General features: G+C 42.3%; 1 protein-coding gene across 2 annotated transcripts in view; it reads right to left on the minus strand.

Moving 5' to 3' along the window:
• The window catches only part of EP300 (E1A binding protein p300), a 67,596-nt gene that overhangs the window by 22,493 nt on the left and 23,538 nt on the right, over positions 1–21,565 (minus strand). For both annotated transcript variants that reach the window (XM_069807139.1, XM_069807140.1), the window contains 15 exons: positions 17,801–17,977; positions 15,367–15,628; positions 14,478–14,591; positions 13,329–13,565; positions 10,646–10,739; positions 10,179–10,313; positions 9,672–9,789; positions 8,987–9,161; positions 6,823–6,900; positions 5,836–5,945; positions 4,577–4,732; positions 3,067–3,507; positions 2,348–2,536; positions 1,229–1,385; positions 550–668 (listed from right to left, as the gene is read on the minus strand). In XM_069807139.1, coding sequence (XP_069663240.1) covers positions 550–668; positions 1,229–1,385; positions 2,348–2,536; positions 3,067–3,507; positions 4,577–4,732; positions 5,836–5,945; positions 6,823–6,900; positions 8,987–9,161; positions 9,672–9,789; positions 10,179–10,313; positions 10,646–10,739; positions 13,329–13,565; positions 14,478–14,591; positions 15,367–15,628; positions 17,801–17,977 — 2,562 coding nt within the window. The remainder of the gene's footprint in view (positions 1–549; positions 669–1,228; positions 1,386–2,347; positions 2,537–3,066; positions 3,508–4,576; positions 4,733–5,835; positions 5,946–6,822; positions 6,901–8,986; positions 9,162–9,671; positions 9,790–10,178; positions 10,314–10,645; positions 10,740–13,328; positions 13,566–14,477; positions 14,592–15,366; positions 15,629–17,800; positions 17,978–21,565) is intronic.

A 21,565-nucleotide genomic window follows, 5' to 3' on the forward strand; every position in this document is an offset into this window, starting at 1 on the left:
AGTAAACTTGTGTGGGTAGTCCAGAGAGTTTAAAACACAGATCCCTGAAGGATAGTAATGTCTTCTGAAGACAATTCTAAAACAAGCAGAAAATTTGACCTAAGCAAAAACTCTAACTTGAATAGTCTCTTCCTTGCTTTTAACAGATTAATAACCATTGATGGATTTTTTTTTTAAAGTGGCCTTGATCTACTTATTTTCCCACATATTCAGCCAAGTTTTATATATGATGGGGAACACCTATGGAATTCAGCAATAGAAGCATCACAACATGAAGCAACATCCACAAAAAGCCCACACAGCACTGGGGATCTGTTGGTAATCACTTCAGTGTATGGGACACCCGCTTACTTATCAAAAGGAACACAGAACTGAACAAACTTTTGAAAAAAACCCCAAACTTTCCTACGTCAGACATTGTATGTTCCACTGCCTAATGCATCAATATAAAAATGTTAACATGATAGACTTAAGCTGTTCTCAAACAGGTGTGTCATAATACAGTAGTTTTAAATTGAAGCCAGGAAAGTATCTTGCCAAGACACTCACAGGAATTCCTAGTAGCTGGGGATCCACAGGCTGTCGAAATGGAAGAGACTCTGGATCCTGACGGTAAAGTGCCTCCAGTGTTGGCATAAGCGCTTGCCGCAACTCTTCTGGCTTGAAAACTTTGAAAAACAATCAACATTAGAAAGATAGCAGAACCAACTGTAAGGAAGAAACCTGCTGGAAAATGTGAGGTCTGTGGAAAAGACTACAGACAATGGGTTTAAGGTACTTGGCATGGCTTCTTTACCCTCTGCAACACTGAATTCCGTGAAGAATATTAAAATGATCACCTGGACACAAAGAGATGGCCAAAATATTAAAGAGAATCTTGTTTTTATCATAGGAAGACACCGCTAAATTTAATAGAGCCAGTTTACATTCCAGATACAGCCCCTCTCTGAGGTCCCAAGAAAAAAACTTGTCTGTAACTGAAGTGTATTTCAAATCTCTACTGTATTGACAATTTTACTAAAGCTTAATGTCTAATACTAAAGTCTTAAAGAACTTGCCTAGAGCCAGTTACAAGCACATGTATTACTAGATATTTTTGTCCAAAAGCCACAAAGAAGAATCCATATAAACCTACTGAGTATCAGTGAAAACAGCTTGGGTTTTTCCCCCACAAAGATTTCTAAAGGGAGATTCAGTGAATTTCAGTCAAAACAGTGTTCCTGCTTACTTTTTTTCTTAGACTGCCCAGCTGCTGGAGAAGACTGAGTAGCTGGAGTAGTAGGTCTTTCTTCCCCCTCTGGTACTTCAGTCTTCACTTCAGATTTCTTCTCTTCTTGCTCCATTGGGTCTGGTTTACATTCCTCCACGACTGGTTCTACTTTAACCTGGAAAGTAGTTTGGAGCCTGTCACTTAGTGTCCTGTGAAGTCACCCATCCACGTTTCTGTCCTTTAAACCTGTCTGCCATCCTGATCACCACTCTTTCCTAGGATTAAGGGTATCTACTTTGTAGTCAAAAGTTGCCTAAAACTTGAGCAGATGTGCTAGAATGCATCTTTAAATGCTACAGTAGTAGCAATGATGAGCTGCTAACCATTCTGAGCTGCAAGTAGACACACAGGTACTTATCGAGCTCTTCAGGCAGGTCTGACAGTCTCTCATATACCGGGGCTGCTACGATGACACTACCGGCAGCCACGCTTATAGCTCTCCTCAGTGACAAGTTGTCAGAGCCCAGTAAAGCAGCCCATCATGTACATAGAATCACAAAATCATTTAGGTTGGAAAAGACCTTTAAGATCGAGTCCAACCGTAAACCTAACACTCCCAAGTCCACCACTAAACCACGTCCCTAAGTACCACATCTACATGACTTTTAAATACCTCCAGGGATGGCGACTCCACCGCTTCCCTGGGCAGCCTGTTCCAATGCTTGATAACCCTTCTGGTGAAGAAATTTTTCCTAATATCCAATCTAAACCTCCCCTGGCACAACTTGAGGCCATTTTCTCTCATCCCAATATCTGCTGTTTTAACATTTAACAGCTGCCAATAACATCTGAAGGACTGACTTGAGTGCCCTCTTACATTGGCATTTACCAAAAAACCTCACAGCTGCACACATTATCACAGTCCTCTCTGGGGCCACTGGCTTCTACCACCATCTCACCAGAAAACAGAGACCCTTCTTTAGGAAGAAGTAGAGGAAGACAACAATCAAAATAGCAGCAGGAGGCAGCACCTACAGCTCTCATTGAACTCTGGAAGGAATGGCTTGCATGGAAACAGAAAGCATCTAGCAGCACTAGATAAAGATACTCTACCCAACAACTGGCCGACAATCTCACCTCAGATTTCTCTTCCATTTGCAGCTCTGTTTGTTCTGGTTCCCCTTCATCTGTTTTAATATCCATTTTCACTTCCTGCAAGGGTGGCTGCTGCTGCTCTGGAACAGTCTGCTGAGAGTTCACCTCTGTGCTGCTGGTGGATGGGGGGTTGGATACCTGCCCATCAATGCTTACAGCTGGCTGTGAAAGCTGAGGGAAAAAACGCACATTACAAACAGGCTTCTAATGAACTTATTTTTCTTTCTCTAATTCACCTTTACCTATACTGCATTTCCACCAAGTTTAAATGCACTCTAGTCCTTCTACTTGCTTCACCTGAAGAACATACTGCTGTACAACTCCAATTATAGAAAAACATGCAACAGAAACATGCACTAGAAGGCCTAGTATAGAGAAAATTACATACTGTTTCCCTATTGTACACCACCGCCATGCACATGTAGACATAACTGGAGACCTCATCCATGTTTCACAGTGAATTTCAAAACATGCACTACAATTCTGAAAAACACTCCCTCTCTGGAAACATGAGATGGTCTGTAGACTTGTCTTGATGCAAAAAAGGTTACTTCCCAAATGCAGAAAAACCTATTTTGATATTAAACATGCCAGAAGCTACCTCCATTATCACAGGCTCGCACAAAAATAAGAGACCAATTGAAAATTAAACCTTACACTTAAAACATTTGCAGGGAAAGCACAATTAAGTATTTGCTTACAGGTGTTGTGGGGTGCTGAGGCTGCAGTGGTGCTGTTGGTGTGGGAACTGATGCAGTTGTGCTCTGCTGTGACAAGGGTTGCTGCTGTTGCTCTGCAGAAGGGGTAACTGGAACCGGAGGCTGGCCTTGTGGAGGCAGCTGTGCCTGCGGAGGCGTTGGAGTCTGCCTTTGAGGGGGGTGCATAGTTTGCGATTGTGGTCCAGGTGGCATTGCCTGAGGCGTAGGTGTGGGGGCAGAAGTGGCAGCTGCTGCTGCTTGCTGTTGCTGTGATCCCAAGCCTGGGGGCGTATGGTGAGGTGTTGGGGTTCGGCTAGGTACTGGAGAAGGAGAATTTCGGTGCATGGGAGGCTGTGGAAGAGGTGGGCAGTGAATATGGCTCCCTTGAGAACCTGGAGCCATCGCAGGAGAATTCACAGGACAGGAAGCGCTGGTCATTTGTGCCTGTGGGCAAACAAGTACACAATTGCGATGACTTGAAATAGAAAAAAGCGAGAGAAATTACTGTCAAATGACTGCTTTCCCACAGCTACTGGCATGCTTTTAAAAATGTGACAAATTGTCTGTTTTATTTTTTAAAACTTTTATTTCAAAAGGAGAAATGGTGTATTCGATTTATTTTGCTCCACAAGAACATAAAGCTGTTTTATAATTTATTCAGCTCTAAAGGAGAGTTTCAATAGAATAACTTACACTTGTCAATATATTTAAAGAACCGCACAACTACACTCCCAGTTTGCAAAACATTTCTTTCTAAAACTGCAGATTTGTTACATCCTGAATATGGGACAACACACCACAGTGAAAAATTGCATTCAAATACACTTAGTGTGCCCATGCCCCCACCCGCAAAACTAGAAACTGAATTTATCATCAGAAATAAGTACAGCTGTAACTGCACCATTATGAGATTACAAAAAATTGTATTCATCAAGGAAAAAAGCTGTCACTCCACAGTAATCTTGCCTGCAAACTAGGAAGAAGCATCAACGAGAAGCAAACTGACGTTCCCTACTTCTTCCTGGCCTGAAAGGTTCTTGCTGAAAAGGGAGAGGGAAAGGACAGAAAGGAAACTGCTAGACTAAGTTCAGATCTTTAGTAGTGATAACCCTCCTATGCCCCAAAGCCAGCAACACACATTGATCCTGTATAGACATGCCTTTTTATGACTTATTCCACCATCTCTTAATTTCTCAGGCTCTGCTACTTCATTGTTCAGCAAGAAATTCTTAACTACTGCATGCCGAGTAACAATTTCTTCTTTGCTTCACGAAAACAAACTCACTCCTCTGTCACACTTAAACTTAAGCCTGAGAACAAGCCAACAATGTTTCACCCTTACCATACCCAGTGCTACATCAGCAAAACGCAGGGTTGCAATAAATGAATTCAGTTTATTATAATTCCAAAAGCATCTTGAGAAAACAAGTTTTTGTCCATTACTACAAACTGAACAAGGAAACCAGTAAATGACAAAGCCCACTGACACTGCTTACAGAAACCAGAAACTTACTTGAGAAACTGGTGTCTGATTGCCAGGCTGAGTCATAGGCATGCTCGCTGTGTTCATTCCTGGGGAAGAAGCAGGGAACTGGGTCTGTTGTAGAAACTGATTCTGACCAGAAGGCTGGCCAACACCTGGTTGCTGCATACGTGAAGGAAATCCCATCTGTTGGAAGAGAAAGGAACTCATTTCACACAATGTGCATACACCTCCATAACATTTTACAAAAAAACCATTTATCTTGTTGCAGAAATTGATGTTTGCTGGTTATCTGTAGGATAAAATATGGAAAACCTGCTTATAGCTCCTCTCAAAAGACAGAAATTATGATGATTTCCTTTGTAAGCCAAGGAAAAGGATATTGATTTCAGATTGGGACTGTGACTTAAGATTTATTTTTGTTCCTTGTATTAAGGATGCACCACCACAAAAAGCCACTTAATTTTTAGGCAATTTTTCACACCAAGATCTAAAACCTTACCATAGACTGTCATGGTTTAAGCCCAGCCAGCAACTAGGCACCACGCAGCTGCTCACTCACTCCTCCCCTCCCAGTGGGATGGGGAGGAGAAACAGAAAAAAATTAAAACTCAAGGGTTGAGATAAGAATGATTTAATAAGTAAAATAAAATGCAGTACTAACAATAATAAAATATAATATTTGTAATGAAAAGGAATAAAATTTAAAAAAAACCACAACAAAACAAAACCAAAACCACCAAAACAAAAAACCCCCAAGAAAAGACAAGCGATGCACAATGCAATTGCTCACCAGCCACTGACCGATGCCCCAGCAGCAATCCGCCTCCCCCAAGCCAACTCCCCCCAGTTTATATGCTAAGCGTGACCTTCTATGGTACAGAATAACCCTTTGGCTAGTTTGGGTCAGCTGTCCTGGCCACACTCCCTCCCAGCTTCTTGTTTGTGCACCTGCTTGCTGGCAGAGCACAGGAAACTGAAAAATCCTTAACTTAGGATAAGTACTACTGAGCAACGACTAAAACATCAGTGAGTTATCAACATCATTCTCACACTAAATTGAAAACACACTGTACCAGCTACTAAGAAGAAAATTAACTCTAGCCCAGCTGAAACCAGGACATAGATCAGACAAATCTTTCAGTGGAGATGCAAGAGAGGAACCAAAGGGTCAAGAGAATGAAGAAATAATGCTTGATTTTTAGAATTTCTTTTATTTATTTATAGGAAACGACTGCCAACAGAAGCAAACCTGCGAGCTCAACACCCTGGACCAAACACCCACTGACCTGGTTCATGGCCCCAGCCTGGCTTAGCTGTCCAGGGTGCTGAAGAGGAGGGGTTTGCCGGGGTCCCATCGGTGACAGCTGCATGTTCATCTGGCCAAACTGATTCATTCCTGTGAGTTTGTGCCAAGAAAACACTTATAAACAAAGGCCTGAATTCTCCTTTGGGCACCATTCAACATTAGGAGAAGAAATGCTGTCAGTCTCTTCCTAATTTTGTTTTCTAGCAACCAGTTTTCATGCATGCAATACTATAAAGGAAATATTTCCTTCTATCAACCAGTTACACAGAATAATTTTAAATATAAAGCATTCAAACTACCATACTCCTTCAGAATACAGGCTAGTTTTTCTCCCCCCCGAAAGAATTGTTTCCACTAACTGATATCAAAGCTCTGAAGTTTGAGAACTGCTGGAATACGTGATAAAAAACCAAGTGTCACATCTACTGCTGAAGATCAACTTTCTACAGAAAGTTGCATTATCTTAATTACACATTAGAAATTCACTTATTTAATGCCAAACCGTATCTTCACTTCCTTAAGCACTTCGTATGTTGGCTACAATGCTTCTTGAATATGTAACAAAGGTTTGGCCCCTTCCTTCTGAGCAGTATTCTCACCATCTTCCCTCTGCCACCAACATGCCCTCATTTAAGGTGGTTAGGCCTACCATGTTTGACTGACCCCACCATCCTATGTTCATATGATCAGAAGTTCCAAAAGCATCAGGTTCTTTATTTAAGAGAGCAAGTAGCTAATATGCAGCTCTTAAATTCATAAGATCATGCAATGCTATTAGAGATATATATAGTTTTTAAAATATATAACATATACACACCTATGTAAGTATTATACAATATAGATAGCTATTTTCTTAATCAAATGGGGAAACTGCAGGTGAAAAAAAGGGCTATGACAGTTCAGCAAGAGCTGCCCAATTCCAACATTCCTTCAAAATCACAGTAGTGAATTTTCTTCAAATACTTACCTGGCTGTGCCTGCATGCGATTCATCATCTGGTTTGGCACATTGGCACGTATCAGGGTTGGGTCGGGAAGAGGACCATCTGGAAAAAAAGATACTGGAATAAGATTATGGCATTTAGAAGACTGAACATTTTAGTGAGAATTTTATACATGGGTTTTAGTGTGTAAAGCAAAAAGAATTTTAAAAAAGTACAGACACAGTTCAGTAACTCTAAACACTCTTGAAGAGTCCTTAAAGTGTGACGCAAAACCAAAAACTTCCTTGAAAATATAAGCATGTCCCATTGACAGAAATATCCTCCGACTTAAGAGTCAGCTTTCAGAAACTGAAGACAAATTTGAAGTATGCTATCAAGGTACAACTACAAACTCAGTAGCTCACAAACATTCCAAACCACAAGAACTTCTACAGACCACTCTACACAGTTACTGCACCTCTATATTTAAAATACTATGAAAACTATATGGTTCGACAGGGTATTTACCAAAGCTCTGAAGTTTGAGAACTACTGGAGTACATGATAGATAACCGGAAGTGTCACATATACTGCTGAAGATCAACTTTCTACAGAAGTTACAGCAAACAAAGTCACAGCATCAACCTTTAATGATCTTTCTTGGATCTTGGTAATGCATCTTGGTAAATCCTGTTCCGACTTCAAGCATAAAAAGACCCAGAACTGGATTTACCAAGATGCATTCAAATTTAAGCAGGAGAAAAAGAACTCAGATGAAGATTCTTGTAGCATGTGCCTGGAGCTACTGGATCTTTATGCAGTGTTAGGAAAAAAACATGAAGTTTGTCTCCTCAGTCGACTAACTCAAATTTTGACCCTATGTTCTCAGACAACTTAATACAGTGTCACTGACGGCTATGTATCTGTTTCCATGAAGTATCTTAAGAACTCCACTCTTCACTGTAAAGTATCTAAGAACATGCAAGACTGAAAGGATTGAGGATAAAAATCCTCTTCTTTTGAGAAGAAAGCTCTTGCGACAGAGTTGGGACAGGGGGGTGGGGGGGAGGGGAGTGCTCTACAAAGTATGTTTGCAGAACCGTTGCACATAGTTTTAAGCAAGACGGCTTCAGTCTCCAGAGCTGTCAGTTCAGAATCACAGAGGGAAAAAAAAAATAGTAATCTTAAAGCAGACTGTGGCTCAAATATTTAAATATTAGTTCTTTTACAGTTAAATCAGAGTACTGAATGCAATTTTGTTTAGAAATGTACAGTTTCAAATCCTGTATTTTGATTATTTACAGGACTTAATTGGAAATACAAGATTACAATGTCAGCAGATGCCTCTCTCCACTTTCTAACTAGAAATATCACCCACAATAATTTGTTACCTGTTCTTAACTGTTACCCAAATAAAAATATAGTAGATACCTGACAGCTTACAGCACCTTGTCCCTTCCTAATGTTTGTGAAGAGACTTTACACTCTTTAGCAGCATGATAGTTTTGATCATTAACTCCTCTCCAAAGTCAATTTTATTCTAATATACAAATGCATAGTTAGCAGGGAATCTAGTAATAATCTGTTTAGCATTAGGAAGGTCAATTCAAGAACCAGAACTACTGTGAAATAGAAGACAGCTGCATAAGGAAAAAAGTGAAATCTGGTTTTCATTGCATGCTGGAAAGGCCATTTGTCTGAAAAAACATACGTGGCACAGAACAAGCACTACCTAAACTTTCAAAGTCATGAACACCTAAGCACTTCATCATACTCTCTACTTAGCAACAACAGTAGTAGTAATGATCATTTTAAACACCACACAACTAAATATTATGAGAAGATACTTCTCTTATTGTAACTGAAGTTATCTCTAAATCGCTTCTAAAGGTGAATCTAACAAGACTGAAGTTCTACATTAAGGATGCAACTTAATCTCCATTCCCTCCACCCTGAAAGTAAGTGTAAATGTTTACAATATTTCAATTTGTTCAGAAGACTAAATGCTTTTAGATAATCTATGGTCATTAACTAACACATAAGCAAAGCAAAGATTTTGCAAGTACTTCTGAACAGAGGAGAAAATTCTGTTTAACTTTGAGCAAGCCAGGTACCTGTGAAACAAGAAGGGCAAAATGGTCACCAGCCTACCAAAATGACAGCAGAGGATTCCCCTGCACCAGGTATTCAGTAACCCAACTGTTCTTACTTGCAGACATCCCTGGCTGGGGCTGTCCCATATTGGGCCCTTGATTCATGGGAGCCTGCGGCATGCCCGGAGCATTTGGGATCATGTTTTGCTTCTGCAGCCTGGTTCTTCGTTTCTCCTCCAGCTCCTTCTGAATCTTATAGATCTTCTCCGCTAGCAAGTGATAGTACTCTGCCTGTTGGGGAGCAATACAAGTCAGGAAAGGAGGGCGGACACACATTAAGCAAAGGCAACAGGTCACGGTGATCCAAGCTCGGGAAACAGCCTTCCACACACGCGTTTCAGCTTGGGTGGGGGTGGCTCTCCCTTTACAGGGGCTCCCGGACAGACAGGAGGGCAAAACCAGAGCACTGCTCAGGGCATTGCTGGCAACCATTAGAACAACACCAGATGTTTCTCTTCTCGTGTCCGACGCTTCTTTGGGAGAATCACAGTGAAGAGCTTCACGCTGCCTTCAGGGAACCCCGAGAAGCCTCAGGCACAACACAACCCAGCGAGCACCCCCCCCGACTCCCGGCACACCCAGGCAGAAGCCTGCAGCTGGCTGGTTCCCCCATCCAGCAGCCCCTGAACACACGCTTCCTCAGCCTGGGACTCTCATCTGTGCTTTCACTCCTCTTCCTCCCCAGTCGCTATGCGGTTGGGGGAGAGACGCACAACTAGATGCCCGAGGATGACATCTCACCCTGCTGTTTGCCGATTCATACATATCCCCTTCCACTTTCCGAGCATATGCCACCAGATTCTCCATACGCCGATCCTTCAGTGCTGCAGGGTCAGGAGTAGGAAATATGGCTTGGACTCTGGGGGAGGGAAAACAAAAAAAAAAGAAAAGCATGCAAATGGTTAGGAAGTCCCCAGGCAGGGACATCAGCACTAACCCCAGTGATCCGATCCGAACACAAAGCAGCAAGCAAGTCTTCTGACAGACTGTGGCACAGCTACTGCTCCTGGGGGACGCTGCCCCCATGTCCATGGCTTGAGTACAGAGCGGGACACTTCCACTACAACAGCCCCAAAACAGCAGATGCAGCTCCATCCATCTTTCAGGCTTCTGCCTTCCCTTCTCACGGGCCCTGACAAAACTCACTCCCTGGCCCCCTGGCTTTGGAAGCCAGGCTTCCTCCTGCTCCCCCCACCTCAGAAGCAGCAGCTCACCCAACAGCAGATTGTTTTGTTACTAGCTACTCACAATTTATGAACAAGGTGGTTTCTGAGATCCTGAGTAATGTCTTCATGCCACTGCTTTCGAATTCCGGTATTGGATGGTTGTGCTGTTGGCATGGCTCCCAAACTGGCAACGTTGGTGCTTTCACTCATCATGGGGCTTCAAAAACAGAGCAAGAATTGAGGGCAAAAGTCTAGCCCAAGCTTAGTCATCTTACAGTCATAGCCTCTTTTAGAATAATGTTAGGACAAAGTGCTAGTTCAGCCATTCCCTAATCAATGGACAAACTCTGCAGAAATAGCTGCACAGACACCAAAACAACGCCATGAAAGAGTACATGCTGTCCTACCCAAGGATTTGGAAAACTGCAACAAAAGCTACAAAATCCAAAGGGAGAGATAGCCATCAATGGCATTTACCCCACTGTTTATGTAAGAAGTGACATGAGATCAAAACAAAATCACTGGGGTGCAAAGAATAATTCAACTTACTTTTGAGAATTCATGGTTGAATGTAACATTGAGTCAGGCAGCAGATTAGGGGTTTGAACCCCTACTCCTCCGTTCACTCCCATTGGATTTGCACCTGGAAAACAGAAGAATAAGTATTCTTAAATGAACAGGCCGTTTACTGTGCAAAATCAGTAATTGCTCACCAATAACAAGGGTCTAGGCTTTCAAGTACTTCGACTTTTGTGAAGGGAGTACTCTCTTTACCCTCTTCCTTTTACAAACTTAGAAAAAGTCTGAGGCACAGACACTTGGTGACCTCCAAGTGAAGCACCACACCACATTACTCCTCAGCACACCTTCCTGAACGTCTCAAACAAGCAATTTCAATTTGCTCCAAACGTTATGTACTAGAGTCCTTTTCTGTGATTCCCTAAAGATTCAACATTACCAGCCACTTCTGGTTTTTTTTGTTTAGAAGCGGTTGGGGTTTTTTTGTCATTCAGGGGTTTAGGATATATATTCACAAAGGCTTCAAAAACTTAAAACATCAGCTACCACCCACATCTGACAAGGTCCCCTCTCACCCACTCCATACTTAAGGATCCTACAACTAACTCCAATGTTTGTACTAGGAAGGAAAATCTGACAATCCTTTGCAGGAAAAACCTCTAGTAATTTGTTACATACCAAAATCTGCTTTTCTGAATCACAGCAGACCTCAATCAACATAAAAAAATAGCCTATTTTCCTCACAGACTACAGTTAAGACTCAAATAGTGAAGAAAAATGCAGCACATTTCTGTCTGGCACTTCTGAATAGAACACTCTCTGAAGTTGAGAGTAGCATGAAAGCCATTACCAAGCCTCACATGTATTTAGGACATCCAAATCCTACAGAATCTGTATTTCAAGCCAAATTAGACATTGTGTACAAGAGAAATCCACTGAAATTAAGTATATCAAGCCTAACACATACCTCTAATATCACAACCAAGTGTTTAACAGTCTTTTCATAAAGCTGCCTCCCACCTCCCTTCCCTTAGTCACTTTCATCTCCTTCCCAAATTCACTTTGCAAGCTGGTGTAGAAGACAACTGTCAACCTTTGCCTTAACTCTCCCTTTTCAACTGCCAAAACCAGCCATTTGTTTGATCTACTTAGGACTATCTTTTCACATCTCAGTCCTCACCAAATCCTGCTGTTTCTCCTAAATTAGGCCATGACCTGGTAATTCCTATCCCACCTGTTGTTATTCCCTCCTCAGCCACCCATTCCTAATAATGAAACAACAGCCAAAAGTCTACACTCTGCATGCTTCTTCTTTCTACATTAAGCTTCAGTTCTTCACTCTCCAAGAGCTTTTCAACCCCATCTCATTCGATTTTCTTATCAGTGCTACAAGGAGTACCCAATAAGAACACACAGGCCAAACTCTGTGCCTATTAAAAAAAAAACCAAACCAAACCAAAAAACCCCCCAGAGAACTATTTTGCTTCAGAAAAATGGATGACACATTCCTTTCAACCCCCTTGCTATAACATTTTGGAGCTTCTAGAAATTCACCTATTTGTAAAACACTCTAATGTACAGTAGAAAACCGTATTATTTTAATCGAATTAAGACTAAGCTCTCAGAACCACCCCCACCACACCTTTAAAAAAAAAAAGCTTTACACAGTAGAAGGCAAATTTTTAGCAGTATACAAGTCACATGCAACCTATGAGGACCAGTCATCTCGTTAACAAGTCTACCCAACAACCTTTTGTTGAGTAACTCAGAAGCAGCATGTTCTTTGGTGCAGAAACAGCACACTGAACTGCAGCCTGCAACCAACTGCTACTTTCCTCTGCAATCTCTCAGGTCCTTCCCCATGGAATTCCTGTGCATACACAGCACTCATTCCGTATGCAAGCTTGACACGGGGCATATAGATAGGATCACTACAATCCCATACAAGCTTGTGATAAATCTCTACCAGCTGATTTTTCCTCCTTTCCATTAAAAAACCACACCTCTACTTAAGCAACTCAAGCAAAGAGCTGAAGGTGAGAGAAATTCCTGTGATGTAATCTCAAAGTATCAAAATTATGATTTGATGGTTAAATACTTCATTTGATACTGGGGATAGCCAGGTTAGCATTAATTGCACTTCAAATTAAAAGTCTTACGTAGTCTTTTGTGATTTTTGCAATAAGCCACCCACACAATTTACAGTTACCTGAGTCCACATGACAGGATTCACAGAGAAAGTCTGTTATTTACTACTTTCCATTTTTAAAAACAAACATGTCTGAGATACAACTGTAAAATGCTGCAGTCTGAGTGACAAGGAAGTACACTTGAATACAGGCATTCCAATGCATGCATTTCCAATTAAAAACTCCTAAAAAGCCCCAAACTTGCATTACAGTACAATTATAAAGCTACAAAACAACATTAAATAAAATGCTTTGGAAAACTGGTTCTCAAATTAAAAAAAAAAATCGTTTTTCCAAAGAAAATACTTTCCCCAGAGAACTTATTTACCAAGAGAGTGCATCTGGGCCCTCTAATGTTCCTGTTCCACTGAGTAGTTTGCTATCTCAAGTCTAAAATATTGCAAAGCCATACCTCTTGCAAATTAACTAGCAGTATTAAGCTAGTAGGTTAACAAAATTTGCATTAGATATAGCATGGGAAAGTTGCCTGTAGTTTGCATTTTAACATTAACAGATAAACTTACTCATAGGATTCATAGGGCGCAGACCCTGGGGTGACTGTCCTTGTTGCTGATTCTTCACTTGAGCCTGGGGCTGTGTCTGCATCTGGTTCCCTTGATAGGTCAGTCCAAGGGCTGCGTAGGCTCTCTCGATGGAGCTGGGGTCTATCTGACTGGTAGTGTTTATGCTGGGCGTTGTCTGCTGCCCCACGCCCACAGACCCAGTATTTGCAAGTCCTACTGCAGCTCCGCCCAGCAGCGCTGGAAGAGACATACCAAGTTAATAAGGACAGCAGCAGGTAGCCAAAGAGGTCCATGAAAACAGGGAAAGAACATAGAGTCCACTGGCTATTCAGAACTAAAACATCTCCTTCTAGGAGCATGCAGAGAAGAGGCTGGGTCTGGAAAACCTGTCATGAAACAGGGAGACAAGTTTTGACCCCACCAGCCATTCCAACAATATGCTGTTTTCCCTTTGAGCTGCTGAGAGGAAATCCCACTCTAAGTATTTAGGACACATCTGTTTGCTTCAAACTGAAAACAGGCACATCATGTCACAGAGGCTGAAGGCAGAAAGGTACATACAAGCTCTTCAGCAGCCATTGTAATGCCTTTTTTTTAATATATAATTTTCTTAAAATAAGAAATAGCTTAGCTCACATTAGTCATGAGAAGAGCCCAAGTAACAAGAAAGGAGAAAGAAACAACATACAAGTAACACAGTGACAAAAACCTTGCCAAAGATTTTGGCATGAAGACCAAGGGGACAAAAAGAGAAGGGGGAAGAGACATATGATGCAAAACAAAGGATGAAGACTGAACCGAATATCATCAGGGCTGAAACGACACAACCCTCTGTGTATGTACACGTCTCCAGAACCTGGCCAGCTAGAAGAGGTGGCAGTGAAAAGCCAATCATTTGGTTGAGAGCTATGACTTGTTCACCCTTACCACTCACCTGCTAGGAAAATCCAACAAAATTAAAAAGCTTCCATAAACACAAGTTATCAGAGACAGAAAAATACTCTGCAACTCTAAAGCAAGAAGAGGAAAGTCATATTACTTGTTCCCAGGTTCAAGAGCATCACCACTATCACCCGGGTACAAGAAAGTTTAGCTCCCAACACGCCTTTTACGGTTTTTCCAATACTCAGAATTCCCCAGTAGACTTACATTGTTGGTTTCTTTTGTCCCCAGCATTTTTGAGAGGCAAACATACAGGACAGTCATGTCTCGTACAATTCTTCCAGTGCGAGATGATTTGTCGGGAAGATGCGCAATGTGCCACTGAGAAAGGGAGGGGAATGAAAAACTGTTACAGACTACTGCCAGTATCTCCACATGGTCAACACAAACCAGGTAGGGAGCAACTATTTCTCTCAGGGTACACATCTATATCAACATGGGTCAGTAAAGTATTACTTCAAATAGTTCAGCACTCACTAGCCCTGAAAATGGAGCCAGATTTCTTCAACTACTATTGGCTCAACTAAAGCTTACTTGAAAGCTCTAAGTTATACACCCAAGCCTATGTCTCCCTGGCTTGAAGGATAACACCATATACATCAGGCAGACTGTTACCAAGCAATTGAGATGCCAGCAATCGGCACAACCTGGACAAGTCCAGGCTACCAAAAAGGTAGTATACACTTTCCTTGGCTACTAGGACAGACTAAGAGTTCACCAGTGCCAGTCGCAGCTTAATTCCTGGCTAGCTATTGCTTGAGATTTGTCTCTTCCGTTTAAGGGAGACAGGTAGACTCCTACGTGCAGATTCCTGCCTTGTGTCTACCCTTATCAGAAGGCAGCATCCAAAAGATCTTACAGTGAGTTACAAAGTTAAGCAAAACATCTTCATGCATCTTTGTGCTACCTTGTCCCCTCTAAGTTGCCTAAACTTTAAAGGCTCAGAAAAAGTTTATGATTTCCATTCTTAAGGGGACAGATAGGTTAAAAAAATTCTACTTCCCAAGCCACCCACCACTAGTTCTCCATCTCTTTCTAGGAGCCCTTCTTGTCCTGGAAATATTGACCACATCTATGTAACAACTTCTCCACTTACCCTGACAAGATTTGCCAGCCTGACAATGTGTCATGTGGTTCAGGACATTCTTCATGGTTCGGCAATGAGGGAGGTTGCACTGTCGGACCTCCCCGTTGGCCTGTTCTCGCCGCTGACACTTGTGAGCGTGTAAGAGGAGAACTAGTTGCTGCTGAATGAGTTTGCGTTTTTCTGGATCTGCTGTCGGTGCTCCAGACCCCATTCCTTGAGAAGCTGCTGGCCCCATCCCAGCTTGCTGAACTTGGGGAGCCTGCTGCTGGCCCTGGAGAAGGTAGAAAGGAAATTCCCAGAAATAAATCTGTTTTTGAGAATAATCCATTCAGCAAATAAACAACACCAACAAAAAAATCAAAGAAGAGAAACAACTACTACATTCTGTGATTAAGGGAATAGCCCATCTACCCGTAGTTCTGGATGACTCACATTAAATATACCCCTTAGCAACAGTCCTGGCAATAATTCTCTTGCCAGCCACAATTTCTTCCCCATATTACTCTCCTAGTCCTAGCTCTTGCTTTATCCAAGACCATCAGAACTTTGCACGTGCTCACAGGTTAATCTGCGGTGCTAGACCAAACAGAAAATATTAATAGCACTTAGACCTCAAAACTCCTCCTCATTTTGGAGGCTAGAAAGTTGCATCCACAATTCTTGCATTAATGGAAGAAAGCACCTCTTAGAATGAATAGAGTTTTCCCTCTATTTCAGTATAAGGTGCCTCAATTTTGACTGTTCCTAGAAAAGGAGAATGAAGTGGAAGTTCTGGGAACCTTTTTTCATCAGGAGACTTGGACGTAGGCATTCAAAACAAGCATCTCCCACTCTCTGCTAGAGATGAAGTGCAACTTCAGGATAATACATGCCACAGAACTAATGTCAAGTATGGCAACATCTAGTACTTCTTCTGTACTTCTCTATTTCTTCAGACTTCTTTGTATTTCTTCCAGGTGACATTTGAGGAGTACTCAGCAAAGAAGAGAGGCTCAGGGACTCTATGTTGCTTTATCACTTCAGTGCAACAGCCTTCAGTTTCTAATAGTCTCTTCACAGAGGGTTTTAGAGGATGTTTGCGGAGATCTCCAGATCTTCAGAGCTCAGCTACCTGCATTTCTAAACCCCGGTTCTCCCATAGCTCTTCAATACTAGTATTACCTTTCGTTTTACGACGAGACTTTACCAATTACTTAGTCCCCTTAGAGTTTGTATATGTTTTAACATGACCATAACTGCCTTGTTTGCAGCCTGTCATTCTAAACGACAACTGAGACAGCAGCAACTTTTCATTCCTTCATTCAGCTGGGTAGAAGTTCAACTTCAATATATACAAGCTTGACAGCTGGGGTTCTGAGCAGCAAGTTTTGGCTGCTTCTTTATTGGTTCATACAACCAACTGGTTTGCTAGACTTCTAATGTTTCATGCTTACCTTAAAAAACATTAAATAAAACTCACAGGATTGAGTTCTCTAATTCAAAGGTACAAATGTTACCTGGAAAGAGTTTTTCAGCAACAGTTACTAAGATCAAGAGACTGACCCTCCCAGGCAGTGGGCAGAGGGGTGGACTTTGAAGCAGGGAGAAACACAAGCTATATTCAGAAATGTGAATTTGTTTCCCAAATTAAAAAATATATGTAAGGGGGGGAAAAGGCAGGACACATTGCATGTTATACCCCCAACCCATTTAAGCTTCTAAAATACTAAGGCAAACACATTCAGCCACCAGTGTTAAGCTCAAGCTAGGGAACCTAACATTAAGGCCTGTAATTTATAAGCTTGGGCCGTCCACTTTTTGGCCATCCACTTTTCCCACCATTCTTACTTCCCCTTTCCTCAAGTCCTGCGGCAGTAACAGTGTGGAGGGGAAAGGGGGAGGCAACAGGGCTACTACAGCAACAACTGCCAGGGAAGCTCCAGCATCAGGACTGTTGTGTGTCATCATGTTAATTCAGAACAGAAACAAACACACGACTGGGGCTTCTAAGCCTTATCACAGGCAATACTTGTTTGAGAAGGGATACTTCTTTCTCCCAAAAGCATCAGTGAGTACAAGTAGGAAAACAATCCTTGAGACAAAGCTACACTGAGAAGGGGCCCAATATACCAATCACAGTAGAAAGGATGGGAGAGTAGGGCAGAGGTGTCCAAACAGGTGGCAAAGCTCACTTCAGTTCAGAAGCTCCATTTCATTTTCTCTGCTAACAGGGTTTGAAGGGTGAAGAGTGGAGATGCAGCTTATCAACAGGGAAAGCACAATCCAGCCCTCTCCTTCCTATCAGACTTTTTAGGAGCTGAAGCAAGCACATTACGTGTGGATTCAGAGCATGCATTCACACCAGGTACGACTGCTGCAAAACACTTATAACATGCCAACAACAGTGCACATTGCTCCACTTTGGCCTACTACAACATCTGGAGACACCTTTCATTCTACTTACCATGTTAGGCATTCCTGCTCCAGGAACTGGCTTCTTATCCATTGGAAACTGTGGTAAGCTATTCTGCAGTCCAGCTTTATTCTGCATCTGAGGCCCAAGTCCACTGGCTCCAATTTGCTGCCCGGTATTCTGACTATATGGCTGGCCGTAAGGGCTGGGATTGCTCATCATTCCCATCTAGGAATTAAAACGGTAAGATGTTCAAGTGCAATAGCTTAAGTTCACAATGTAAAATGCAAATGAATACTTCAGAGAAGCAAAAGTGATCACAGCCATGAACCAGCTGCAATGCAATAGTGATCCACATGCCTCCCCTGCTCCTTTACGTGCATGTATTTACCCATCACACAACATTAACTCCTCAACCAGACAGTTCCTATAAACACAGCAAAGCCAACTTACCAACCTTTGAGGTCAGTCTGGTCACAATTGGCCTGATTATTTCTTTATAAAAAATTTTGTTGAGCAGATTTCTCATTTCAGCCTTCCCAATCACAAATTTGTACCATGGACTATGTAACTCACAAGTCTGGAAAAATTCTTCTGCTCCCTGCATCTGTGCAGACTCCAAACAGAGACAAATACCACCTTCATTCATAGCAGCAGGGTTTATCCCCAAAACCTCCTACCCAACTGTCAGCACTTTCACAGCTCCTCTCCAGACAGCCATTAACAATGCATGTCTGCATTTGCAGTACACAACTGGTTTCCATTTAAGAAAACACCATAGGCATAGGTAACACCACACAGAGTCACAGTAACTCATTTGCAGTGAGCAGTACTAGAGGTCAAAGGACATGGTAGGAAGGAACTCTGCAAACAAAACAAACCTATTGAACCATTCATCTGCAGAGGAAGTAGATTTGTATTTCATACAAGCTATATACATATTCAACAGTTTTAGTATACCAGAATATACCATTTGTTGCCTTGGAATGCCCAAGAACCTAAAGAACAGTAAGGAGCAATCCTGCCAAAAAAGTTGTTTGGCCTCTTGACTTTTTTTTTCCATTCCTTGCATTGCCATCTATTTTTCATGGGAAATCTGGCCTTCTAGGGCCAAAACAAGTAGCCAGAGAGGACCAGGGAAACTGGAGATCTTTGTTAAGATTACCAAGTTCTCACCACTACTCAGGCAGAATCCTTGAGGAGCCATAACTAATAATAATAAAGGCACAAAAAGACTTTAAAGAGCTGTATTGTTTCAACTCACATTAGCATTTGACTAGACAATGTTCAGTCTCCCTGATGCTTTTGGTTCAAGTCAGGGCATCTTCCTGCATCCAAAAAAGTGCATGAAGGCCCCTACGGTAGGTTTGTTTCCAATCACTCCCGCATTTATTCTCAAAGCATCCTCCCCTAGTAGAAACAGCTTGTTTCTGCTCTTTACCAAGCTTCTCCAACCTGCACAGAGAAGTAACCTATACACCCAGAGATCACCTGCGATTAGTCAAACACTTCAATTTTCAGGTTGTAATATCTACCAATTTCATTATAATAGCCTTCAGTTTGCATTTACAAAATAAAGCAGGCTCAAACCCAAGCTACAGGAAGAGGAACACAAAATTCACTAAAGAACCTGCCACTTTAGACATCTGACATGTACAAGTGAATTCCCTTGAGGACAGCCCCCCTCCTCCACACACAAGCAATAACTGTAATCACACAGCAGTAATTCATTAGAGAGCAATGAAAAGAATCTCTGCACATGGCAGATAAACAAACTATGCCATGATCAGGCAGAATTAAAAAAAAACAAACTTCCTTCCCTGTCTCCTTTGGCACCACCCCTGCCATGTCTCGACTGCAATGAATACACATATGGTGACTGATGAGGCAGCTGCTGCCAAAACAGAACAGGTAAGACTCAAATTCTTCCTGCCTCTCCCCCAGAAGACTCGTAAGATCTTATGTGCAAGTTGAGCAGAAGGGAAAAGGAGAAGTAAAACATAAGGAGTCAGCAAACACACTTTCAGGACTCTTCCCCATCATCACTGCTGCCTTAAATTGACCAAGAGATTCAAGATAGTGAAAGATGACAGTGGGGATTACTTCCTTAAGAAAACAAGGTATGTCTTCCTGTAAGATAGCCTGATCCCTTTGGCTCCAGAAAGGGTTTTGAAAGAAGGTACTGCCCGAAACCCAGAAATTTCTAAGCAAAGTTTTCAAGTTCATCAATCATAGCTCCCAAAGTCAGCTGACACCCGAGAGTATGCTAAAGCACAGGCTGTGGTGGCCATCACTAACACTGCCCCCATACGACTTCTGCAACTTACACTGCTATTGGCCTTAAAAAGCCTAAGCAAAAAAATTCAGAATTGAAGGCTGAAGGCACATTTTCACACCCTGGTGTCACAGGGAAAAATCAAGATGCCCAACTTGGACAACTGGGGACTTCACACATTGATAGCAAAGGATTGATGAGCCAGCTCTGTGTTGACTACAGGGGGAGAAACCCAAACCTAGACTTAAAAACCCAGAAACTTTCTAATGAAACTCAGGGTTGAGGTTTGACCACGCCAGTCAACCTTTGTATCTGCAAGACAGCTGGACACAAACTTTATGTGAAGCATCTGGCTTTTTCAAATGTACTAAACAAGCTGGCCCAGCACAGAGATCTCTGTTTTCTCAAGCATGAGCCATTGGCACTATTTGGGGTGCAAAACCAGCCCCTTCAAACAAGGCTGTCTCCATGGCAGAAACACAGGGCTCCGCTCTCCCTAGGGCTGAGACCCATCATCCACTCCACCAAGGGGACTTCCTCCACCCAGCTGTACACAGGGACCTGGCAGCAGAAGACTACATGCCCAGCTCAGCCCAGCTGCTCCCAACTGGGGTAATCCTCAGTTCCCCATCTCAGCCTACAGGAAAGAGAAAGATCAGAGAAGCACAGGCCAGGCTGGAGGGCAAGCATGCCAAACTGACTCTGAAAGCCACACACTCAAGCAACACCTAAGAAGGATGCTAAAAACCAAATGCCTTAAGGTCTCCTGGAACAAATCAGTAGCCATCATTTGGTCCTGGTGAAACTGACACCTGCCAGATCCACAGCTAAACCTCACAGCAATGCCTCCTGGTCCTGCCATCACAGACCCACTAACCTGACACCAACAGCCTGCATTCAACTCTACACTGAGTCAAGACAAGGGTCATTTGGGAGATTCTTCACCTGGAACAAGGTGGCCTTGCGACCCTGGCACAAGAACCAGGAGTATGCTCATGCCATTTGCTGTGACATGTTGAGAAACGTGAACAAAACAAAACAAACAGGAAGAAATGGATGACTTCATGGCCGCAGAAGGAAGATAAAAATAATCCTATATAATTTTATCAGTAGGAAACAACCAGAAAGGCTGACATAGTTCATCATCATATTAATGATCTATTGGGAGTGAGGGGTAGATAAACAATTGAGTGCAGAAGAACCAGCCAAAGAAAGGTGGTGTTAGTACCACTGCATGAGACAAGTACAAGGCTTCATCTGCAATACCATGCAAAAACATACATGGCTGAATCACAGCTGTAAGTCAGCAAGTACAACTTCTACTCACTCCTTCCTGGCCACCACTTCCTTCCACTGCTCTTCCCATTTCTCTTCTTATCCATCCCATCTGTCGTTTTTCTTCCTCTCCTCACCTCACCGCCTCAACTTACTTTCATCCCATATGCAAGGACTCGCACACAGAAATCCGCATCACAGTAAATGAGAAGAGGAGAAGGAAGAAACAAGGAAAACAGCAAAGATGATGATGCATGGCTAATAGA

This window comes from Haliaeetus albicilla, chromosome 19, assembly GCF_947461875.1.
Source record: "Haliaeetus albicilla chromosome 19, bHalAlb1.1, whole genome shotgun sequence".
NCBI classification, from domain to species: Eukaryota; Metazoa; Chordata; class Aves; order Accipitriformes; family Accipitridae; genus Haliaeetus; species Haliaeetus albicilla.